Genomic DNA, 26,339 nt, shown 5'->3' with positions numbered 1-26,339 from the left:
CGCTCAGTAACGTTGAAAAACTGGATGGATGAGTAAATGAACACGCTCCTGGTCCAGTTCCTTCTTACTAATTCCCACCCACCCCCCTCTTCCTACCAGAGTCTGACCCAGTGAGTCCCGCCTCCGGACGCCAAACAGAACTGGGGTCGACTATGTTCCTGATTCCAGAGCATGTCCATGTAGCCCGCCCTCCCCCTTAACCCTGACCCGAGGACCGTGGTGCAAAGTCCCGCGCTCTGCTTTTCCGTGGCAACAGGGTTGGTTTCGGAAATCGCGGCCACCAGCGCCTATGCCCCGCGGGGTTCGAGGGCGACGCTGCCAGAACCGCAGGGGGATTCGGTGGCGCCCCTCGCCCTCCCCCTCGCGGCCATTGGGCAGCCTCCGCGGCGCGCCCTGTAGACCGGGCGGGGCCCTCCCCATCTCCCCTAGTTCTCCTCCCCTATTTCCCGGGGTGGGAACGTCGGGAGGCGGGAGGCGTGGAGGGGCTGCAGAAGGGCGTCCGGTTACGTCTCCGCCTTCCTCAGCCTGGTCCGCGGAGCCGCTAGATTTGCCGGACAGCAGTTCGGGAACATGTTGGCCCCGATGCGCCGAAGTGGAGCTGCGTGGACGCGGACGCTGCTGCTGCAGCTTCTGCTGGCGGGGCCCGGGGGCTGCCTGAGCCGCCAAGAGCTCTTCCCGTTCGGCCCGGGACACGGGGACCTGGAGTTGGAGGCTGGGGACGACCACGTCTCCCCAGCCCTGGAGCTGAGGCGGGCGCTCCGCTTCTTCGACAGATCCGACATCGACTCGGTCTACGTGAGTGCAACCGGGGCAGGCGGTGGGGGCTGTCGGGGAGGAGGGTGTGGGGGCCGAGCCGGCGTCGGAAGGAAGGCCGGGGCTGGTGGGGGCGCCCGCAGGGCGGGACGGACGTGGGCGTCGTGGGCGGGGACCGGGACCCGCCGGCCGCGGGGGCGCGGGGCGCGGCGCTGGGTCTCCCGGCCCAAGCGGGCTCCCCGCCTCCGCCCGGCCCGCCGACGACTCTGCGCCGCCTGGCCACTATCGCCAGAGGAGCACGCGGGTCTGGAGAGCTCGCCCTGTTTGTGCGGCCCCGCACGCGCCCTGCCCGACCCGGGGAACCCCGGCACCCGGGGACCCCAGCACCCCGGGCGGAGTTTCCTCTCCGCCGCCGGGAAGTCGGTCCGCGTCTCGCTATTGTCCTGTGCCTTTGGGGACGGGACCCGGTCCGGTAGGAACCATGAGTGGGCGCGGAGCCTCAGCACGGCAAAAGCCAGAGCTGGGTCCCAGGCGGTGCGCGGGCCCTGGGACTTCCGTAGGTGCCGGGGCAGGAAAAGACCGCCAGAGCCAGCCTCTACCCCGCCAATTTAGCCGACAGCCTGCGCTTGTGTGTGGACTCCGGATATGTCTTGGCAATGAGTCTGCTCTCCTGTTGAGCTCGTTTCGGTCCAGAGTTTCGGACTGGGAAAGCAAGACGACCCGGAGATCCAATTTCCTGTAGCAGAGCATTGTCACCATGGGGGGCCCTCACTGGGGAGCGGGCCCAGGTGGCCGTTAGCTCTCTGGAGCCTTCTCAGAATTGGCCGGGCCTGGGGACGCTGTCAATTTGGTAAAGTACTTTCGTGCCGCCGCCTTCCCCAGCCCCGCACCATGTGGATTTCATATAAAGCTGCGCGCATTCCAGAAGTGGGGCGGGGGGAGGGCGGGTGGTGGGGACAACACAAACAGCGGCTGGAGCCTATCCTGCCCGTGAAATGGCTGTGTTCATCGTCTGGCCAGGGCAGACTGCGCCTTGGACGACACCCACGTGCAGATCGCTGGCTTTGCCTGAAAAGAATGAGTCCTTAAAGCCTCTACCCACAGAGAGTGTTGCCTTTGTGAATTGGCTGCCCTGGCAGTCTGGTGAAGCCTGTAAGACCCCTTCTTAGGATAGTATTTTTAATTACATAAACTAAAATCTGCAGGACTGCCCAGGAAATCCAGATAAAAATATTAAAACAAAAATTGTCTGAAGTAATATATGTGGTTTTTTCAAGATTTTATTTATTTATTTGAGAGAGAGAGAGAGCAGGAGCAGAGGGAGAAGCAGTCTCCCCGCTGAGCAGGCAGCCTGATGCAGGACTTCATCCCAGGACTCAAGAATCATGACCTGAGTCCAAGGCAGACCCTTAACCAGCTGTGCCACCCAGGCGCCCCATGTGTGCTTATTTTTAGCCATATTAAATAGGTGTAACAGTGTGTCCGTTGGGGGGGGTCAGATAATTACTGAATTTTCAAGATCATCTGGACAGTAAACAATATTTGAAGACACCTGCCATGACGAAAAGGTGATAGGAGAATATCTGTGACTTCTATTTGTGGCGAGGTCATAAAGAGTTACTGCTATGCTTTGTTGCCTACATTCATAATGGAAGGAAATGTTAAATACCAGTTAGGGGCCACTGAAAATAAAAATAAAATTTCTTTTTTGTCTCTTAACAGACCCACTGAATTCTATTGTTAAATTTGGAACCTCCTCCCCTCCTTTATTTGTGGCATCAGACTAACCACATTACATTCTAAAAACCTAGAAAATCTATTGCTAAAAAAGGATTTCTTTCAAACCAGGTCTATGTAGGTTTAATCTGCATTTCAATGAGAAAGGATCTCAGAGCTCTCTTGGATGTTTTATCTGCCACCGGTTGGGTTCCCCGGAAGCTGAGTCTGAAATGGAGATCAGCAGGCAGTTTATTTCACGGGGAGTTGGTGGGGGGGGGGGCGGCGAGCACCTCCACACCAGTGGAAGGGAGGGAGGAAGGACTGAGCAGAGGCTGACACTGCGTGGCTTGCAGTCCCAGCAAAGGTCGCAGCCAGCCCCTGGGAGCTCTGGAGTGGGATGGCTTTCCCGAGCTGTGTCAAGTCCGTGTGAGAGTGCTGGACCTCTGCCCTCACAGTGATGAGAGTCGATCGATCAATCATTGGGTAAGGGCTGCCCTGGAAGGAAGTTTGGCCCTGGGCGAGGCAATCCTCAAAGAGGGCTGACAAGGAAGGGCTGCATTCCCAGAAGTCGAGGGGGATCCAGTGTGTGATGGTCCTGAGTGAACAGGTGAATTGACAGAGATATGCGCATGAGCTAGGTGGTCTGTACTGTCCTGGGTACATGGCTGAGAAGATGAACGGTCCCCGAGAAGGAAAACAATTATTGGGTGAGTGTATCTCCGTGTGTCAGGGACTTGGCTACTTTTAGGTTATTTAATCCTCAAAGCAACATGCCCTTCTTTTCAGATGAAGAAATAATAACAAACCCTGGTCCCAGAATTCCAAAATCCTACCAGATGTTTCTACCCAAATGCCTATCTGGTCACTTGAGGTTCCACGTGGCAAAGTGACAAGTACTCACGTCCCTCCTCCCCTCAGCTACTGTAACTGCCCCTTGCTTTTCCTTGCTAGTGGGACCTTGTGAGGGTTCTTGCACTGCCCTGAGGCTGCCTGACGCCATTCCTTTATTCATCTAGTCTGAAAACACTCACCAAGTGCCTACTATGTGCCAGGCACTATTTTAGGCACTTAAAATACAAGTGAACAAAACAAAGAATCCCATCCTCGAGTAGTTCACATTCTAGCGAGGGAGTGGGACCAAGAAAATAAGCGGCAAACATAATAAAGTAAATTATATAGTATTTTAGTAGGTGATATACTACAAATGTCAGCGGTCTGGGATGGAGTAGACAGTTGGATAGGAGTCTGGAATTTAGAAAGAAGCCTAGGCTTTGGATATAAAATTGGAAGTCATCGGCACAGAGATGGTATTGAAAACAAGAGAACTAAATGAAGCCCACTAGGGGATTATATGTAGAGAGAGAAGAGGTCCCAGGGAGCCTCCAGCAGGTCAGGGAAAAGAGGAGGAGACAGCAATGGAGGCTGACGGGGCATGGCCGGTGAGGTGAGAGGAAATGCAACCAGGAGGAGTCCTGGAAGCCAAGTGAGGAAAGTGTATCAAGGAGGAGGGAGTGAACCACCATGTTAAATGGGCCCGAAAGGTGAGGACTTAGAGTTGCCCATTGGCTCGAATAAAATGGTGCTCAGTTCCCCATTACACCCCCATGGCAGGCCCTCCCTTCTGTAACTCTCTTGTCATGTTGGCTATGACACTGTCCAGCTGTGTTCAGCTTCTTTGGTGCTGTCCCCCGACCCTGACTTCAGAAGACCATGGACTCTTTGGCCTGGGTTCAGGGCCTCAGCCTACCCTTCTGGCTTCATTTCCAGCTTTGCCTTAACCCTTCTCAAAGAGTAAAATATGCCTTACTTTGGCCTTTTGCTCACTCTTTTATTCTTCCACTTTATCTACCTCTTACCGCTCAGAATCTCTCCCGTTCTCTCAGGGTCAACGCAAGCCCTTCCTCCTCCCTAATGACCCGTGCCAGCAGACCGCATTCAGCTCCCAGTCTTTAGAACTCTAACTCCAGTGCTGTCTGCTTTGGAGCTTAATATATTGACGAATGTTCACGTATCTTCATCTGTTCACCTGGAGTATCAGTAGATAATGTAGAAAAAGGGAGATCTCTGGAGCCCAAGACATGTGACCTTGAATCTCCCTTCTGCCACTTACTTGTTGTGGATCCTGGGTAAGTTATCCAGCTTCTGAAAGCCTTGGTGTGTTCATCTGTAAAACAGACGCCTCGTTGCCTTTCTCATGGAGTTGTGAACATCCTTGAATTAATGTATTTAAGCAGTGTGTCATGTGGTAGTGTGCTCTCAAACTGTGGGCTTTCTTCTTCATTGAGAGCTGAGATTGTGTCTTTTTTTAAAAAAAAGCCAAAACCTTTATTCTCTACTTTATTCTTGTAGTACTTTGGTGCTATATTTTTGATGTAACTTTGAAGAAGGATGTTTCATATGTAACAGGCTGATGCTAGCTCTGTCAGGGGCACCTACAAAAATAGGCCTCTTGGACTTTTACACTAACGTACAGAACCATAAAATCTGTCAAGGCGAAAACTCCCTGGCATTTTTAAAAAATTTTTTAAAAGATAAATTTATTTGAGAGAGAGAGCACGCATGAAAGGGAGCATATGCAGGGGGAGGGGGCAGAGGCAGAAGAAGAAGCAGACTCCCGACGGAGCAGGGAGCCCGACGTGGTGCTTGATCCCATGAACCTGGGATCATGACCTGAGCTGAAGGCAGATGCTTAACTGACTGCGCCACCCAGGCGCCTCCCCCCCCCCCTTTTAAAGGTTTTATTTATTTGAGAGAGTGAGAGAGAGAGCACAAGCAGGGGTGGGGGAGGGTCAGAGGGAGAGGGACAAGCAGACTCCCCACTGAGCAGGGAACGGAGACATGGAACTCCATCCTCGGACCCCGGGATCATGACCTGAGCCAAAGGCAGAGACTTAACCGACTGAGCCACCCAGGCGCCCCAGCTCCCTGGAATTTCTTAATGTGTTGGGAAGTACAGCAGGGCAAGAGAAAACATTCCATACAAATAGTGTTTACGCTTGCTGGCCATACACTGTGTTCTTAGTGTAACTGGAGTGCAACTTATCTATATAAACACGCGACATATTTCAGAAGCCAGTGAAGTAAACGGAAGCACCAGTTCTTTAAATGACTCTTGATCACGTAAACGAGCACGTCCGTTCCACGGAAACAACACTCTGGTGCTGACGGCACCTGAGCCTGTGGCGGTTGTGTGTGGAGATCAAGGAGAGCGAGGTCGGCTTCCTCGGTGTTTCTTGCAGCAGCTGGTGGACTTGGTTTTGCGGGCTTGTTTGCAGTGCTGCTCTTCACTGTGCCTGCCATTTGCTGCGTGGAAACATCCAGCATTGCAGATTGGTGTTCACACTGTCCATCGGGGCAGAAATCTTTTCCAGGTTCAAACCCCGCTGTGTGGCATCCCAACACTTAACCACAGGGCCATGGCCTTTGTTCCCTTGCCCACTGTCAGTGCAGTTTGAACGCTTGCACCACACCATCAAGCCTAGCACTCCTGCTCGAGAAATTAGTTGCTTGGCTCTTCTGGTGGATTGCATTTTCAGTGTGTGTTCTTGCAACATTTTGTTGCTCTCCTGAGCATTTTTTTGGACCCTCGACCTTTTCCTCCTTTCCTTCTTTATCATATTTCTTGGCTTTCCTATTAAGCTCTTTCACAGAAAACTTCACGTTAAATAGGGGTTTCTCCACATTTGACATGGTCCTGAGAATTTCCTTGGAGGTGGCAGGCTGGGCCCGTGGCACAGGTTTGATGGGAGGGCACTGGGGGTCCCATCCCAGTCCTGAGAAGCGGACCCACCCAGCTCCCAGAGATTGTGGCATATTCCCGGTACTGTCCCCCCTATGGGTGCCACACCTCCTGGCACATAGGAAGTTTATGAATCTGTTGGTCAGGCCCAGGGCCAGTCCCTGTGGTTGTGAAGGTGGTTCTCAGCACATGGGCTATGGGCAAGGGGACAAGTGAGAGCTGGAGCCCAGCCCACAGGCTGCTCACCAAGCCCTAAGCCTCACCATGGGACTGGGGCCACTCAGAGGAAAGGGCGCCTGGGTCTGACTTACCCAAAGGCACCCTGTGGTCTGCAGAGGCCCTGCTTGAACCATAGAATACTTAACAGAGTATTGATTTCCAGTGGGGGCTAAAATGAAATTGAGTCATGATGTTGATCGACTTTTTTTTTTTAAGATTTTATTTTTAAGTAATCACTACACCCAACATGGGGCTTGAACCCACAACCCTGAGATCAAGCGTCACATGCTCCACCAACTGAGCCAGCCAGGTGCCCCTGTTGATCAACTTATAATAGAAGTCAGATCACTTCATTTCTCACATTCTTGTTGTTTCTGGTCTTGTTACTTATGAAATGAAGAGGTTTGACAAGATTATCTCTGAGCTCCATCTTATTTTGGATTTTTAATATTCTTTGAGTGACCAGGTGTTGAATAATTACATGTACCATTTCAGGACACTGGATATTACTTCTAGTAAAATGCAGGGTGGTGTTAAGATACATCATTGATTCATTCAGCGAATACTTAATTTACTGCCTGTTATGCCCCGCACAGGGCTAGGCTTCAGAGAGCAGATTGAAACAAGACCAATGTTGTTTCTGCTCTCACAGAGTTTGCAGTCTGCTGGGGAAGACAGGCATTAAACCAATAATTATACCGATAATTGACCAATTGCCCCCGTGATGCATACTACAGGGGAGAAGTCCCTAGATTGTGGTGGCACCTGAGCTGGAAGGGTTCAGGAGAACCTTCGCAGTTGGAACTAAACGATGAGTAGAGGTGAGCCCTGTGAAGAAGGTGGGCGGCAGACTGTGGTTCAAACAGAGGAAACGTAACTGTGTATAAGATCATGAGTTTAGAGAGAAGGAGCTTATTACGTCACAGGAATGGTACGAAAGCCAGTGTGCGCGAGGGCAGGGCTGCAGGAGGACCCGGGAGAGCTAAATCAGACCTTGTCACCCCCAGGTCGGAGCCCTCCAAGGGTTTTCCTTCACATCTCAGGGCTTCCAAACTTCCCGCCACGCCCCCAAAGCCTCACTTGGCCCCGCCCAGCTGGTCTCTGCGCCCACACCCCTCTCTCCGATCTTGGCACCCGCCAGGCTCTAGCCACACCAGGTTGCTTTCTCTCGTCCCACCACAGCCAGCTTGTCCCACCTCGGTCTTGGCACTTGGCCTTCTTCTGCCTGGGACGCATAGTCCTGATGTCCCGTGGCTGCACCTTCCTGTCATGCGGGCTCTGCTCACTCGCAGACCCCCATTTGTGACTTTTTCCCCCCGTCTTATCTTATTTTCTTAATGGCATGCATCGCAATCTAAAAACCAGGTCGTTCATTTATTCCCTTACCTGTCTGTTGGCTCTCTTTTCCCTCTAGAGTCAGAGCCCTGTGAAGGCAGGGTTTCGCCTGCCATATTCACCCCCATCCCCTTGGCACATCGTGGGTGCTCTATTATGATTTATTGAAGGAATGAATGACTAGGCATTTTTCATCTTACTCTGTCAAGCAGCGGGATGCCATTAGAGCTTTCTAAGTAGAGGAGGAACATGATTTATTTTGAAAAGATTCCCACTTTCTTCAACAAATAAATGGCAAGGGAGAAGAAGAAGACAGAGAATCGGAATAGATTAAAAGAGGTTTAAGAGGCCTGTTAACCAAGTGGCCAGTGAGGCCCTTGTTGAATCCTGATAGAAACAAAGTGGCCATAAAAGGACATCTTTGAGACAAATTGCTTTCCTAGAAGAGATGCCTAGGGAAAGATTGACAGGTGAAATAATTTGATGTCTGAGATTTCATTTAAAATACTTCAAAAAAAAGAAAAAATAAATACGCACATGTGTGGGAGGAATGAGTGAATCAGGAACTGGAGCCTGTTGAAAATTGCGGGAGCTGAGGGATGAGTATATGGGTGTTCGTGTGCTGTTCTTCTGTGTGTTGAAATTTTCCCTTGTGAGTCGTTTGGTTATAAAAAGTTTTAAAAATGTATGCTGCCTCCCAGGCGGGGGTGGGGGGGCAGGGCGGAGGAGGAAGAGTGAATTCCAAGGCTAGAGGCCTGTCGCCAGGGTTCAGATGAGAGGTGGTGGCGTGTGGATGAGGGTTGTGGGTTCCAGACCTAGTTAGAAGGTGGGAGCAAGAGGCTTGCTCACGTGTTATCTCATTTGAGACACACGGCAGCCCTGCAAGGTGGCTCAGGTAGGTCATGGGATGAGCTTCCTATTGTAGAGAAGGAAGCTGACCGTAAAGCTAAGGAACCTGTAAGAATTCACTCAGCTGGTAAGTATGAGCTGGAACTTGAACTCAGATCCTCTGACTTCCAGGTTTGCGGTCTTTGTACTATGCCACGTTGAACAGCACTTTCTTCTTTTCCTTTCTTCACTTATTCACTTGATGGTATCTCATCAGCCCCTGTTCCATACAATTTTGGGCTAGGTTTGGGGGCTGCAGTGGGAAGTGGCCTCACGTATGGTCTCTGCTCTCCCGAAGGTGACTCGTGCATTCCGTGACTCACTGCTGCACAGTCGGACTCACCAGTGCATCACACTCCTCTCCACCGCACGCACCACTCACTACTGCATTGCCTGTGAGAGAAGTTGCTTCTTAGCCCCTGTGGAGCAGGTTTCGTAACTGCTTTTGTCCTCAAGTACATTTTTTTCTTTCATTCAACTTTTAATTACAAATGTTTCAAATACACACATCAAAGGAAGAAAATAATACCATGAGAACCCATAGGCACATTACCTAAATGTAACAGTTGTTGGCATTTTCCATATTTGTTTCATTAATTTCCCTTTGCTGATGTATGCAAGGTAAATTACAGTCTTTGTGACTTACGTCACTAGATGTTTTAGTATGCGTTCCTAAAATAATAAGAGCATTTCCCTGGATAACCAGCCTACTACTATCACACATAACAAAATCAATAATAATCCCCTATTATCAATTTATAGCCATTCCATATCAGAGCTCTCCAATATTCCCAAAGCTGTCCTTTATAGCTAGGCTTACTCAGATGGGCCTAAAGAAAGACAAGCATTACATTTGAATATGTCTCATTAGTCTGGTTTTTTTTTTTTTTTAGGATTTTATTTTATCTAGAGAGAGAGTGAGCACAAGAGCAGGGAGGGGCAGCGGGGGAGGGAGGAAGACTTTGAAGCAGATTCTGCGCTGAGTGCAGAGTCCGACAGGGCTTGCTCTCAGGACCCTGAGATCATGAACTGAGTGGAAACCAAAAGTCAGACACTCAACTGACTGTGCCACCCACGTGCCCATCTTTATCTGTTTTAATCTTGAGCTCCCCCATTCGATTCATCAGCTTATTTAAGAATCACTGCCCATTATCCTGTAGAATGCTCCATCTTTTGCATTTGACTGTTTCTTCATAATGTAGTTTGGCTTGTTAATTCCATTTCTGTATTTCTTGAAAACTGGCAATCTTGAAAATATCCAGATTAAACATTTTTTTTCTTTAAAAAACATGTACAATTTTATTTTTAAATTAATTTTGGAACTAGGTACAAATGGTTAAAAAAAAGAACTTGTAAAAACAGGGAAAAGGGAAATTTCCTTCCCATCGTGGCCTCAAGCCCCATACTTCCCTCCCTAGAGACAATCACTGTTCACGAGGTTTTTTATCTCCTTGCAGAGAGATAATCAAATGTACAAACATATGTATATGTACAATCACCCCCTGATTTTATATACCTCCTTGATTTTTTAAATACCAGCTTTATTGACCTGTGATTCACATACCATAAAATTGACCCCTTTAAAATGTACAATTCAGCAATTTTTAGTATATTCAGAAAGTTGTACAACCATCACCACTGTCTAACTATGGAATATCTTGATTGCCCTCATATCCTTTAGCAGTCACACCCCAGCTCCCCCAGCACCCCCACTCCCTTGATCCCTGGTAACCACTAATCTACTGTCTGTCTCTATGGATTTGCCTATTCTGGACATTGCACGTAAATGGAATCATACAATATGTGATCTTTTGTTACTGGCTTCTTTCACTTAGCGTAACATTTTCAAGGTTCCTCCATGTTGTAGCATGGATCAGTACTTTATTCTTCTATGGCTGAATAATATTGTTGTTTTGTCCATTCATAAGGTAATGGATATCCAGATTGTTTCTCCTTTTTGGCTATTTATGAATAATACTGCTATGAATGTTTGTGTACAAGTCTGTATGTGGACATCTGCTTTCAATTCTCCTGAGTCTGTACTGAGGAGTGGAATTGCAAGTAAAGGGGCTCAAAACGAGTCTCCCTAAGTGTGCCACTTTAGCATGTGGGTTATTTTGAGCAGAAAGCAATCAAGATCCAATGGGCTCAAGAGAAACATTTGCCCACGCCTTAACTACCTAGAAGAATGTAAGTTGGGGAGTCCTTCCCAGAATGAGAGTTTTTATCAGAGATAAGTTTTTTCTGAGTGACCCATCTATGTGGCAGAGCAAACATCTAATTACCAAACATCTGCTCTTATTGTCCTGTGAATTCTCCCACTCTCCTATCTCATTCCCCAGCGCAGGGTGGCATATATACCTCATTTTACCTTCCTGTCTCAGAACACTCCCGTATGTGGTATTCCTGTATGTTCGAAATTAAATTTCATTTTGTCCTGTTAATTTGTCTTGTGTCAATTTAATTCTTAGACCAGTCAGATGAACCTTTGAAGGTATGGGTAAATTTCTCCTCCCCGAACTAGGTCATATGGTAACTCTGTTTAATATTTTGGGGTCTATCAAACTGTTTTCCAAAGTTCGGAAATGGCTGCACCATTTTACATTCCCATTAACCACGTATGAGGTTCCAATTTCTCTACATCTTCTGTCAATACTTCTTATTGTTTGACTTTTTGATTCTAGCCCACTTAATGGGTGTGAAGTGCTATCTCAGTATGGTTTTGATTTGCATGTCCCTGATGGCTGATGACGTTGAGCATCTTTTCACGTGCTTATTGCCCATTTATATATCTTCTTTGGAGAACATTTGTTCAAATCCTTTGCTCATTTTTTATTTGGGATGTTAATGTTTTATTATAGAGTAGGTTAAACCTTATTTAGGATACTTCCTGAATGAAGTTGTATATGTCGTACTTACAACATCAGGAGGCAAGTGATGTCTGGTCATTGCTGTACTGGCTGCTACTGTTAAGGAGATGACAGCCAGATCAGGTCTGTCATGTTTCCCCCTTGTGAACAGCGAGCAAGCTATGGGATGAAACTTCAGCCTTATGCAGCTGCCCCCTTTCCCACCAACCTTTCAATTAATGCTTAGCATCCATTGATGATCTTTGCCTCAATCAGTTATTAAATTAAGTGCTGCCAAGTAGTGTTTTAGTTTGTTTTGTTGCTTGCTTTTTTGTTTCTATTATTCCTTCTACATTTATTAGCTGGCGTACTTCTGTAAGGAGAAGCTTTCCCTCCTCAACTGGGGCTTTTGGGTGATACTGACATATGGCTCATTCTGGAAAGGCAGATGGAGACTTAATTCTTTCTCTATAATTTCTAATGTTCAAATGAAGGGATTGGTGTTCAAGTTAAGTATCCAAATTAAGGGAGTTTCTGGGGTTCCAGTTGGTAAACTTCTGATATCTAGCTCCCAAGTGTCAAAGTGTCATGCTTCTCCCCAGTGACTGAGAATTTGTACAAGCCCTTCCCCACCCTTCCCTGACTGGCTCCTGTTCTGGAATACTGAGGGACATTTCTACCCCGTCTTTGATAGACACACTAGAAGTGAACATTTAAAGACTCCAGCCATTTTTAAATGTTGGAAGGTAACTTAGGTAGAAATTTCCTACAGAAGAGATGGGTAACTGATTCAAAGTCTCTCATTAGATATTAACTGGATTAAATTGAAAACACTGACACATCTCTTAACTATTACCCCTAGGTTGTCCCTTGTTTTTATAGGCTAAGACTTTTGTTTTTATTTCTAATTCAAGCCAGAGCCATTTCCCTGGCTCTGTGGGGTTAATGGAAAAAATGTGCAGTTTGGACCCAAGAGTTTTGTTCTGGCACTTCTTCTAGTGTATGATCTTAGGCAAGACCTATAAACTGAAACTCATTTTTTCTCAAGTGGAGAATGAAGATGATATTAATGCCTGCTTTACCAGATCCAATCAAATAACTGGAATAAAGATGCTTCATAAACTTTACAGTACCATGAAAGTGGGTCAGGCCCTCAGTCCCTTAGTTGTCCTAGGCTTGAAATCAGTCAGCCTCCTCCTTGATTGTATTATGGACTTGGCTGTTTCCTGGGCTTCTTTCTCAAGTTTTTCTTTCCTTAGGCCCTTTTAGTTTTTCACTTGTTCTAGCTACCCAGGCTTTATCCATGAAGCCGTCACGTGAAGCTTTGGCTCACAGTTCTTCTGAACTAGCCAGCCAAATATAACAGAAAGAGCAAAGTAACGTTTTTGGGGGGCACCAGCAAATGTAGGTTCAAATCTTGCTTCCATCGCTTGCTGGCTATGCGACATCAAGCTAAATTAAGTCTCATTTCGTTGTCTTTTTTATATATGTGAAAAGAAGGATGCTTGTATGACATTTTAAAAAATGCGGACAGCTTTAGTAAAGAACCTTAGACACAGCACTCAGTAAATGTTTGTTGCCTTTCCGTGCTTTACCCCAAATGATTTTACCTTAAATTCCGGCTTCCTCCCACCCCTGGAGGTCGCTTTTGCAACTGCAGGCAATTTCATTGTCTTCTCAGTATAGCTATTTGCAATTTGTAAAACGACCCCATTTGTTTCTTATTTGTGCCTACCTCCAGTATTCTTAACCACATCTGTTTTGGAGAAGGTTTCCCCCACTGGTGCAGGCTGCTTTCTGCCCTGGGGACTGCTACTAGACTCATTAAAGCCTAAGAAGATGGTCCTTTCAACTTCTTAAGTGTGCATTTGAATATAAAGGATCTAACATGTAATTTATTGAGTGTCTGCATTTTGACTGTCTCCAGTGATTCCTGCTGTCTTTACAGATGACCGTGAAACAGAAGTGCTTTTTAAAATGGGGAACACTCCCCATTATGAGTTAGTTGCTCTGTCCACCCTCCTCATAATGTCAGCTGAGTTGAAACAGTTTACATAAGTAGCTCCAGCTGTTAGCCATGTGGTGCTGGGCATTTTCACCCTGGGGTGTTTTGTGGTGTAAGTGACGTGTTCTGCCCTGTGCAACTGGGTGATGAGCCTGTTGTTTGGTGAGGTCTTTGGAGTGAGAGAATAGATATGTTCGTTCTTTCACTCATTCATTTTTTTTAAAGTAAGCTCTACACCTAACATGGGGCTCGAGCTCACAACCCTGAGATCAAGAGTCGCATGTTCCACTGACTGAGCCAGTCAGGCGCCCCTAGATATGTTCTTTTGGGGGGCATTAAGTTGTGCTAGTAACACACTGAAGTGAAGTTTAATTTTGCTAAAGGAGCTTCTTTTTCCCAGTGTAAACTGTAAGTAAGATTTCAGGGCAATATTTACATTGGTCAATGGACTGGAAGTAGCTGTTTTCAATAAAGAAGTGGTTTAGACAGTAATATAATAATAATAATATTATTATTATTATTATTATTCTCTCCATAATTCAGACAGGCTTTCTCAGGAATACATTCAATCCGTAAGAGTTTGTTGTGTAATCTACAGCAAAGAATGTGGGGGTGCCTTTGGGAGTCAGGGCACCTGAGTCAGGGTCCAAGGTACTAATTGTCAGCTGTTGTTAAAATATAAACTGAGGCATATTAAAAGCTTTTAAGAGCTTATTCAAACAAAAATCAATTCTAATTGGGCAGTATCGAAACTAGCAGATAGAAATGAGCTCTGAGGAGCTGTACAAAATGAAAGACTTTCATAGCCAGAAGCGAAGAGGAACAAGGAAGTCATACTAGGTGAAAAATGGGATTGGTTACTGCAAGGTCCCTTTCCTTTAGAGGATGGGAAGGGTCTGTCCGAGAGATTTTCTAACTAGTGCTAGTCAGGCGATTCCTGATTGGTTTCAGATTCCATTTTTGGGAGAGCCAAAACTGTAATTAAGTTAAATCTTGGTTCATAAGAGACTCTTAACTATAGGAAACAAACTGAGGGTTGCTAGAGGGGAGGGGGTGGGGCGATGGGGTAACTGGGCGATGCACATTAAGGAGGGCACATGATGTAATGAGCACTGGGTATCATATAAGACTGATGAATCACTGAACTCTACCTCTGAAACAAATGAACAAACGAAAGCTAAGTCTTGGTTTGCTGATGTGGAGCTTAGCATAAGCAACTCCATTTGGGCATGTTATCTTGTGGGGTTCTGTTTGGTTTTTAACAATTCTCCCGTTTTGATCAGGCTCTCAGGCTGAGAGATGTGATAAAAATGTATGGCATTAGTGCTTCTCCCAGTTCTGGAGTTCTTGCATTTTTCTTTTTCTCATCGTCTGTGTGGTATTCAGAGGTCATTACGTCTTTTTGCTGAATCTTTCTGGAGGGTTTGCAGGTCATGACCTTAGGTAGGTTTACATTCTTTAAATCAGCTATTCCCTTTGTTTCTTTTCTGATGAGTTAGTCTTAAGATCATTTGCTTGGTGGTTAGTGGCTGCAAACATGCATTTAAAGCTTTATAGAGAATCCAGTGTTGCAGGGAGACTGCCATGATTATTACAAGCAGGATAGTTCCCAATGTCTAGAGTACACTTTGGAGCATGGCATCCAAGAACCAAACCAATCAGAATCAAATAATTCTAAGAAAGACCCCACTGAAGGGGCCACTTCCTTAAGCCAAGTGCTGCAAGTGATGCTGGCCATAGCACACACACCTCCTTGCTCAGCTAAAAGGTGATCAAGGGCTACCCTATTATCAAGAACAATGTTGGACAGGGAGTCTAAGGATTTTTTGTTGGGTAGGTACTACTTTAACGGTAGATTCTGATATAGGCACCACACTTTGGAAGCATTGTCTTTCCATGCATTCAGAGAGAAAACACAAGTAGTGAAAAGGGAAAAGGAATAAAAACTTCATATGGAAGTAAAGATCTGTTGTTGGGTTTTTTTTTAGGTAGGCTCCACACCCAGCGTGGAGCGCATTATGGGGCTTGAATTCATGACCCTGAGATTGAGACCTGAACTGAAATCAGGAGTCGGACATTTAACCAGCTAAGCCACTGAGGTGCCCCAGGAGGTGAAGTTCTTGATCCATGACCTTGGGAGGGCTGTCCACCTCAAGATGACATCCGCTTCTGGGGAGGAGCCTCCCTAGTTGATATTAATTTTATATCTCCAGCTGGTGTTCAGTTCCAAGGGTCTGGAGGAACCCTTTTTAATTGGGAGATAGGGACCCATGGTTCAAGTCCCTGAAGTTTAACTGCTCTCTGGGCAGTAAGGAGGACCTGGGATAGTCCCTTACAAGGAGGTTCAAAGGCAGTCTTTGTTCTTAGTGAGTCCAAATCAGAAGGGGGAGAGAAAATTGGAAATGTTAGTCTGGAGTGTAGCCAGACATTTGAGGCAACATAAAGAATTGAGGATCCAGTCCAGTTTACAGTGATATAACAAAACCCCAGATACAATGAACAGGAGCAGAATTTGACATCCACAAGGTTGTGTTACGAGTTTCTACTGAAACAATCACCCTTATTTCTATCAAAGATAATCATGCAAACCTATCTGTTTGCAAAATAAGTTGAAAAATTAAATTTGACCAGATTATTTGCATTAAGTGCAGCAAAAATAATGATTGACTGTATAGGTTCTTTTAAAATCTGCTTTGCTGGAACTTTTTGTTGTTCTTGCTGTTTTAAGATTTATTTATTTATTTGAGAGAGAAAGCATGCATGAGTGAGTGGGGGGAGGGGCAGAGGGAGAGGGAGAGAGAATCTCAAGCAGACTCTACACTGAGCACAGAGCCCAACATGGGGCTCCATCTCACGACCCTGAAATCATGACCTGAGCCTAAACCAAGAGTCAGACACTTAACTGACTGAGCCACCCAGGTGCCCCTGCTGGAACTTGTCATAAGGAATCTTAGGTTGGACTTTTAAAAGCCTCTCCAGACTAAGAAGCCAAGCTAAGGTCAAGCCATCAGACTTAGGCTGAAATACCTATAGATTTGGGTGAATTTCTCTCTTCATGAGGTCCCCAGGACATCCTGAGGTTCCCGGGGCTGCCAGGAAGTGACTGCCTTAATAACCTGGTTGGGGTGCCAGGAACCCTAGAAGCACGGTACCAGGCTGCTTTCTCCAAGGGGATCTTATTGGCTCTGTAAAGTCAACTTTAGTGTCTGAAAGCTGTCTGGTCCTATCTGATTCTGTGCACATTTTCTTAAGCATTTTATTTTTTAAAGTAGGCTCCATGCCCAATATGGGGCTTGAACTCACAATCCTGAGATCAAGAGTCACACACTCTATGGACTGAGCCAGCCAGGCGCCCCTGTGCACGTTCTCAAATCTGACATTCCAGTCAAAGCCTTAGTAATACAACCAATACTTCCAATTATGTCCAAAGAGAACAGATTCTTATTGAACTTATGCGAGTAACTATATAGTATGAAAATAATAATACTCAGTAAGTTTCTATGTTCTGGAGGGATCAGGTAGGGAGAATAAGGCATGTTTAAATTATGTTTACAAAGGTAGACTTTACAAAATGAAAAAGTAAAAATGCTTTCCCTAAAGCTGGAAAAAAACAAAACATTAAGGAACCAGCAATGTCTCAAAGAAAAATTTGTAAAAATCAAAAACGAAAACAAATAATCCTCATCATTTCATTCAATCCCATGTTATGAATTCTTGTTCTGCTTTAATCCAGATTCTCTAATTGGTTCTGGAAATTTGTAGCCAGTTTGATTGCATAATCTTAAAGTTATCAGAAAGATAAGCAGAAATAAAGTTAAAAAGTTATCAGAAAATTCTAGAGTACTTGTCAGAGTCCTTTCTGTGAATCTTACTGAAGGTGAGTACTTTTGCAAAAGCGTCAGATTAAAATAACAGTCTGTACGTGACAAAAGATGTAAAAGGACCATGACTAAAGATCTGATGAGAGTTAATTATAATGGAACTGACAAGAAAGTTTGATTATTTCTATGGCATACAACATTTTAAGGTAACAAATGGAATTATGACGGATAACATTATACCAGGACATGTCAGATTTTGGGGAATTTCATACAATTTCTAGAGCACTTATATTAATAACATGCATCCATACAATATAACCTAAGAAGGTTTAACATCACTTATTTGACAATGAACCCCGTGTAATTTAAAATCTTTCTTTTACAAGGTGAGAGACAAATCCTTTGAGATATAATGGAGACCCTCTGGGAAATCTTAAAATTACTTTGGGGTCAAGAAAACTCCGTTTAGAATTTGATTTTTAGAAGATGTCGAAAGGCTTGCACATTTGATTAAATAGGATCACAGATGATTATGATTTAATACTTAATTATCTATTTAGTCAAACTAACAATAGACAATGTTAAGGACAAATACGGAAAGTTACATAGTTGTGAACAAAACTTCACTTTCTTACTATTGAGAAGACTGGGTTTTCTTAAGTAATCGAAGTCCTGAGGAAGACAACATGAAGCACTATGAGTTATTTTGGCAAGACAAAAATCTTTGCTTTCCAGGTAGATTACTTAAAAGGTAAAGAAAAACCTTTCATAATCTCTTATCAAAAGCAGAACAATAGTCCAAGAAAACTTTGTCTTTCTAGCAGATAAAAGAAAATTAAGCCTCAGTTTTTGTTCTCCATAAGTACACTACATTGATATTGTGGCATGTTTTAAAAACCCTTATTATTTCTAGTGGTCTTAATTACACGTATTAATCAGAATTCTTAGGGGTGCCTGGGTGGCACAGCGGTTAAGCGTCTGCCTTCGGCTCACGGCATGATCCCAGCGTTATGGGATGGAGCCCACATCAAGCTCCTCTGCTAGGAGCCTGCTTCTTCCTCTCCCACTCCCCCTGCTTGTGTTCCCTCTCTCGCTGGCTGTCTCTCTCTCTCTCTGTCAAATAAATAAATAAATAAATCTTTAAAAAAAAAAAAAAGAATTCTTAATTATTAGAATCCCTAATTCCTATTGAAAACTAAGAAGTAAGCAACTGTGGATGGACAAATTTATAAATACATTTTATAATTCCCAGAAGTATATTCTTCCTAATAGTAAATGTTCCTTTATTTATGTATTTGTTTGTTTGTTTGTGAGAGAGAGACAGCATGAGAAGGTGAGCATAAGCAGGGGAGAAGAGAAGCTGGCTCCCCACTGAGCAGGAAGCCCAATACAGGGCTGGATCCCAGGACCTCAGGATTATGACCTGAGCCGAAGGCAGATGCTTAATTAACCAACTAAGCCATCCAGGCGCCCCATAAATTTTCCAGTGTGGCACAGAACATATTTACTGAGAGACCCAAATATCTTGAGTTCCTCTGTAAAAGAAAGCCACAGGTTCAGTAATTAATATTTCAGTGTTTTCTTTTATTTGGAAGTGATCTAGCTAGTCAATGAATATCCATTATTTAACTTTTCTCAGTATAACTTTAAGGTTTCCAGTTATCAAAAAGATTTTAAAAACTTTCTTTTAATTAGAGAGAGAGGGTGTACGCACCTGTGCCAGGGGGATTGGCGGGGGGGGGGGGCGTGCAGAGAGAGGGAGAGAATCCCAAGCAGGGTCCACATTCAGTGCAGAGCTCCACGCAGGGCCTAATTTCTCTCTTTTTAAAAAATTTTTTTGACATTTTATTTATTTATTTGAATTCAATTAATAATGTATTATTTGTTTTAGGGGTAGAGTTTAGTGATTCATCAGTCTTATATAATACCCAGTGGTCATTACATCATGTGCCCTCTTTAATGTCCATCACCCAGTTACCCCATCCTCCCACCCTTCGCCCCTCCAGCAACCCTCAGTTTATTTCCTATGATTAAGAGTCTCTTATGGTTTGTCTCCCTGATTTTGTATTGTTTTATTTTTCCCTCTCTTCCCCTGTGATCCTGTTTTGTTTCTTAAATTTCACATATGAGTGAGATCATATGATAATTGTCTTTCTCTGACTTATTTCACTTAGCATCATACTCTACAGTTCCATCCCTGCCATTGCAAATGGCAAGATTTCAATTTTTTTGATGGCTGAGTAGTATTCCATTGTGTGTGTATATATATATATATATATCACATCTTCTTTATCCATTCATCTGTCAATGGACATCTGGGCTCTTTCCATAGTTTGGCTACTGTGGACATTGCTGGTATAAACATTGGGGTGCAGGTGCCCCTTCGGATCACTACATTTGTATTTTTGGGGTAAATCCCTAGTGGTGCAATTGCTGGGTCATAGGGTAGCTCTATTTTCAACTTTTTGGGGAACCTCCGTACTGTTTTCCAGAGTGGCTGCACCAGCTTGTATCCCTACCAACAGTATTAGAGGGATACCCTCTCTCACCCCATACCCCCCAACATTTATTGTTTCCTGACTTGTTAATTTTAGCCATTCTGACAGGTGCGAGGTGGTATCTCATTGTGGTTTGGATTTGTATTTCCCTGATGCCGAGTGATGTTGAACATTTTTTCATGTGTCTGTTGGCCATTTGGATGTCTTCTTTGGGGAAATGTCTGTTCATGTCTTCTGCCCATTTCTTGATTGGATTATTTGTTCTTTGGGTGTTGAGTTTGATAAGTTCTTTATAGATTTTGGATACTAGCCCTTTATCTGATATGTCATTTGCAAATATCTTCTCCCATTCTGTTGGCTTTTTTTTTTTTTTTTTTTTTTTGGTTTTGTTGACTGTTTCCTTCGCTGTGCAAAAGCTTTTTATCTTGATGAAATCCCAATAGTTCATTTTTGCCTTTGTTTCCCTTGCCTTTGGAGATGTCTAGCAAGAAGTTTCTGCGACCAAGGTCACAGAGGTTGCTGCCTGTGTTCTCTTCTAGGACTTTGATGGATTCCTGTCTCACATTTAGGTCTTGCATCCATTTTGAGTCTGTTTTTGTGTATGTGTAAGGAAACGGTCCGGTTTCATTCTTCTGCATGTGACTGTCCAATTTTCCCAGCACCATTTGTTGAAGAGACTGTTTTTTTTTTCCATTGGATCTTCTTTCCTGCTTTGTCGAAGATTAGTTGGCCATAGAGTTGGGGGTCCATTTCTGGGTGCTGTATTCTGTTCCTTTCATCTATATGTCTGATTTTGTGCCAGTACCATATTGTCTTGATGATTACAGCTTTGTAACAGAGCTTGAGGTCTGGGACTGTGATGCCACCAGGTTTGGTTTTCTTTTTCTATATTCCTTTGGCTACTCGGGGTCTTTTCTGGTGCCATACAAATTTTAGGATTATTTGTTCCAGCTCTGTGAAAAACGTTGATGATATTTTCATAGAGATTGCGTTGAATGTATAGATGGTTCTAGGTAGCATAGATATTTTCACAATATTTGTTCTTTCAATCCATGAACATGGAACATTTTCCCATTTCTTTGTGTCTTCCACAATTTCTTTCATGAGTGTTCTACAGTTTTCTCAGTATAGATCCTTTGCCTCTTTGGTTAGGTTTATTCCTAGGTATCTTATGGTTTTGGGTGCAACTGTAAATGGGCTCAACCCCTTAATTTCTCTTTCTTCTGTCTCATTGTTAGTGTATAGAAATGCAACTGATTTCTGTGCATTGATTTTATATCCTGCCACATTGCTGAATTCCTGTATGGGTTCTAGGAATTTTGGGGTGGAATCTTTTGGTTTCTCCACATAGAGTATCGTGTCATCTGTGAAGAGTGAGAGTTTGACTTCTTCTTTGCTGATTCAGATATTTTTGATTTATTTTTGTTGCTTGATTGCTGAGGCTAAGACTTCTAGTACTTTTTTTTTTTTTTTTAAGATTTTATTTTTATTTCTTTGACAGAGACAGCCAGTGAGAGAGGGAACACAAGCAAGGGGGGTGGGAGAGGAAGAAGCAGGCTCCTAGCAGAGGAGCCTGATGTGGGGCTTGATCCCAGAACGCCTGGATCATGCCCTGAGCCGAAGGCAGACGCTTAACGACTGCACCACCCAGGAGCCCCAAGACTTCTAGTACTATATTGAACAACAGTGGTGATAGTGGGCATCCCTGTCATGTACCTGACCTTAGGGGAAAAGCTCTCAGTTTTTTGCCATTGAGAATGATATTTGCTGTGAGCTTTTCATAGATGACTTTTATGATATTGAGGTATGTTCTCTTTATCCCTACATTGTGAAAAGTTTTAATCTAGAAAGGATACTGTACTTTGTCAAATGCTTTTTCTGCATCTATTAAGAAGATCATATGTTTCTTGTCCTTTCTTTTATTTATAAAGTATATCACATTGATTGATCTGCAGGGTGTTGAACCACCCTGGCAGCCCAGGAATAAATCCCAGTTGGTCATGGTGAATAATCCTTTTAATGTACTGTTGCACTGTACTGGCTAGTATCTTGGTGAGAATTTTGGCATCCATGTTCATCAGGGATATTGGTCTGTAATTCTCCTCTTTGGTGAGGTCTTTGTCTGGTTTTGGATTCAAGGTAATGTGGGCCTCATAGCAAGAGTTTGGAAGTTTTCCTTCCATTTCTATTTTTTGAAATAGCTTCAGAAGAATAGGTATTCATTCTTCTTTAAATGTTTGGTAGAATTCCCCTGGGAAGACAACCAGCCCTGGATTCTTGTTTTTTGGAAGATTTTGGATTACTGCTTCGATTTCCTAACTGGTGATGGGTCTATTCGGGTTTTCTGTTTCTTGTTGTTTCAGTTGATACGTCTCTAGGAATGCATCCATTTCTTCCAGATTGCCTAATTTGTTGGCATATAGTTGCTCATAATATGTTCTTATTGGTATTTCTTCAGTTTGGTTGTGATCTCTGCTCTTTCATTCATGATTTTATTCATTTGGGTCCTTTCTCTTTTCTTTTTGATAAGTCTGGCTAGGGTTTTATTGATCTTATTAATTCTTTCAAAGAACAGGCTCCTAGTTTCGTTGATCTGCTCTACTGTTCTTTTGGTTTCTAGTTCATTGATTTCTGTTGTAATCTTTATGAATTCTCTTCTCTTGCTGGGTTTAGGCTTTATTTGCTGTTCTTTCTCCAGCTCCTTTAGGTGTAAGGTTAGGTTTTGTATTTTAGACCTTTCTTGTTTCTTGAGATAGGTTTATAGTGCTATATACTTCCCTTTTAGGTCTGCCTTTGCTGCATCCCAAAGGTTTTGAAGAGTTGTGTTTCCATTTTTATTTGTTTCCATGATTTTTAAAAATTCTTCTTAGTCGGGGTGCCTGGGTGGCACAGCAGTTAAGCGTCTGCCTTTGGCTCAGGGCATGATCCCAGCGTTATGGGATCGAGCCCCACATCAGGCTCCTCCGCTATGAGCCTGCTTCTTCATCTCCCACTCCCCCTGCTGTGTTCCCTCTCTTGCTGGCTGTCTCTGTCTCTGTTGAATAAATAAATAAAATCTGTAAAAAAAAATATTCTTCTTAGTTTCCTGGTTGATCTGTTCATTCTTTAGTAGGATGCTCTTTAGCCACCACGTATTTGAGCTCTTTCCAAATTTCCTCTTGTTATTGAGTTCAAGTTTCAAAGCATTGTGGTCTGAAAATATGCAGGGAATGATCCCAATCTTTTGGTACTAGTTGAGACCTGATTTGTGACCCAGCGTGTGGTCTATTCTGGAGAATGTTCCATGTGCACTCAAGAAGAATGTGTCTTCTGTGGCTTTAGGATGGAAACTCTGAATGTATCTGTGAAGTCCATCCAGTTCAGTGTGTCATTCAAAGCCCTTGTTTCCTTGTTGATCTTCTGCTTAGATGATCTGTCTATTGCAGTGAGATGGTGTTGAAGTTCTCTACTATTATTGTATTATTATTGATGTGTTTCTTTAATTTTGTTATTAATTGGTGTATATAATTGGCTGCTCCCATGATAGGTGCATAAATATTTACAATTATTAGATCTTCTTTTTGGATATACACTTTAATTATGATATAGTGTCCTTCCTCATCTCTTATTACAGTCTTTGGCTTAAAATCTAACTTGTCTGATTAGGCTTGCAAGCCCTGCTTTCTTTTGATGTCCCTTAGCCTGATAAATGGTTTTCCACCCTATCACTTTCAATCTGGAGTTGTCTTTGGGTCTAAAATGAGTCTCTTCAGATAGCATATCAATGGCTTTTGTTTTTTTATCCAGTCTGATACCCTTTGTCTTTTGATTGGGGGCATTTAGCTCATTTACATTCAGAATAACTATTGAAAGATACGAATTTAGTGCCATGTATTACCTGTAAAGTCACTGTTTCTGTATGTTGTTTCAGTTCCTTTCTGGTCTATGTTAGTTTTGGGTTCTGTTTTCCCTTAAAGGATCCCTTTTAGTATTTCTTATGGGGCTGGTTTAGTAATCACAAATTCTTTTAGTTTCCATTTGTCCTGGAAGCTTTTTATCTCTCCTATTTGGAATGACATCCTAGCTGGGTAAAGTATTCTTGGCTGCTTATTTTTCTCATTTATCTCATTTCTGAATATATCATGCCAGTCCTTTCTGGCCTGCTAGGTCTCTGTGAATAGGTCTGCTGCCAATCTAATATTTCTACCCTTGTAGGTTACAGACCTCTTGTTCCAAGCTGCTTTCAGGATTTTCTCTTTGTCTCTGAGGTTTACAAGTGTCACTATTATATATCGGGATCTTGATCTATTTTTATTGATTTTAAGGTAGGGTTCTCTGTGCCTCCTGGACTTGAATGCCTGTTTCCTTTCCCAGATTAGGGAAGTTCTCCACTACAATTTGTTCCAGTATACCTTCTGCCCCTCTTTCTCTTTCTTCTTCTTCTGGGATCCCAATTATTCTAATATTGTTTCACTTTATGGTATCACATATCTCTTGAATTCTCCCCTTGTGATCCAGTAGTTGTTTATCTTTCTTTTTCTCAGCTTCTTTATTCTTCATCATTTTGTCTTCTATATCACTAATTCTCTCTTCTGCCTCATTTATCCTAGCAGTTAGAACCTCCATTTTTTATTTTATCTCATTAGTAGCCTTTTCAATTTCAACTTGATTAGATTTTAGTTATTTTATTTCTCCAGAAAGGTATTCTCTAGTGTCCTCTATGCTTTTTTCAAGCCCAGCTAGTATCTTTATAATCGTTATTCTGAACTCCAGTTCTGACATCTTACTTATGTCTGTACTGATTAGGTCTCTGGCGGTCAGTACTGCCTCTTGTTCTCTTGTCATTCTTGCAGAAAGCGGCTGCTTTTCTGTTTGTAGAGTTGCAGCTATTCTTTTCTTATGTCTCTGGTTAAGTTTGCAGGTGTTCAGAATGGTTTGATACCTATCTAGCTGAATTCCTGGGACCAGAGGATACTAAGGTTTTCTTCTCCTCCAACCATCTTTTACCTAATCTCCCCAGGGCTCTATTACATGCTCCTGAGATCATGATCTGAGTGGAAATCCAGAGTCAGATGTTTAACCTACTGAGCCACCCAGGTGCCCCTGGAAACTATTTTTAAGTAGACATACCATCAAGCAGCATTATTTTTGAAAAGTTAATTTATAAATTTTTATCTTACTTGCATCTATTTAACTCTCTCTTTCTGAACAATTACATTTAGATTAGTCATGAAAACTTCATGAGACCTTAAACAGCTTTAGGGATATCTTATGGTATCTTTTTTACTGACAAACTCTGTAACAGAGATATCAGGAGCTTATTTGATTTTTAGTAAACGTATGTGGAATAAAAGTATTATATTTAATAGTGATAACGCCAAAGACAAGCTTGTTTTAATTAAACCAACAAACTTAAACTAGCTTTTATTTATCAAAGATTATTCTAGATCATGAACTTGAAAAACATTTGGGTTAGTTTCTGTGTTTCTGAGAGTACACTTGATTGATATAATTCGTGTTTGTCTTTAAGCCAATTAAATAGAGCTCTTTACAAATTAATTTTTGCATTATTGTCTGGAAATAGAAGAAAAATTAATTACACATTTATAATATACATACATAAACATGCAGACAAATGCAAACAGAGATCTCCTAGCTTTTATTTTAGCGGTGAGACTGGTATGATAATGCAAAACTCACTAGTTTGTGAAAGAACAGTTGGATCCAAATTTTGTTTCTGGCAGATGGAAAGTTTACCTGGTCAGATGGCAGGTGGCTAAAGCTTTTTAGTAATATTTGTGGAAGAGACTTAAAATGTGTATTTGTCTTTGACAAGTAATTTTATGGAGGCTGTGGACCAGTTTTGGGGCGAGTGAGCTTTTTTAACTGTTTATATTTTGAAAAAGCTTCCTCCTCCCCTGCCTTTTTTTCTTCAGTCTCAGGTGAATGTGGGCTGTGTTTTATTTTCCTCCTGGGGTGTTTATATTTCAAAGACAGGCTAAAAGTTACATCTGCTAGGGACAGAGAAGGAATGCAAGTTTTCTTCTAGGAGTTTTAGGGTGTATTTGTCTATTATCAGAAGTCTACGGACTTTGCTATTTAAATTTTTCCTCCTTGCTTTTCTTCAAAGCAAGACAGTTCTGTTTCCAAAGTTCTGATCTTTTACGTTATGTGCAGGCATTCTGAGATGCATAGGGAGTCTTGGGGGATGGTAATGATAGGTAGACTTTGGATTGTTTCTAGAGCCGTATTTCTGGTTTTACAAAGATTTGTAACATAAGGACAGTTGCTCTTAATTCCGTAAACGATTGGGATGTAGCTTTAATGATATCAAGGGGCTGAATCTCCCATCTAAATACATTATCTTCAGTTTGCTTCTTTATATTGGGGGAAGGTCTTCTACCAAAATGAAAATGAAAAGATTCTTGTGTTATGGATTTAGAGGTGCTGTGTCTTTGTATATTTTAGTAAATCCTTCCACAAAAGACTTCAGAATGTTTTTCTTTTCCTCTGGGTACATAGTTTCATTTTAGC

The 26,339-nt window shown here is 43.1% G+C and overlaps 1 protein-coding gene and 1 pseudogene across 1 annotated transcript in view; one reads left to right on the top strand and one right to left on the bottom strand.

Moving 5' to 3' along the window:
• The first annotated feature begins 249 nt into the window (after positions 1-249).
• The window catches only part of NID1 (nidogen 1), an 84,829-nt gene continuing 58,739 nt past the window's right edge, over positions 250-26,339 (top strand). The window contains exon 1 of the mRNA XM_045783720.2: positions 250-795. Coding sequence (XP_045639676.2) covers positions 571-795 — 225 coding nt within the window. The 5' untranslated portion in view covers positions 250-570. The remainder of the gene's footprint in view (positions 796-26,339) is intronic.
• LOC123782886 (charged multivesicular body protein 1B2-like) lies at positions 5,589-6,162 on the bottom strand (annotated as a pseudogene).

This window comes from Ursus americanus, chromosome 6 (genome assembly GCF_024610735.1).
Source record: "Ursus americanus isolate L20-20 chromosome 6, mUrsAme1.1.p, whole genome shotgun sequence".
NCBI classification, from domain to species: domain Eukaryota; kingdom Metazoa; phylum Chordata; class Mammalia; order Carnivora; family Ursidae; genus Ursus; species Ursus americanus.
The sequence above is the reverse complement of the archived record's forward strand: the minus strand, read 5'-3'. Positions and strand labels throughout refer to the sequence as shown.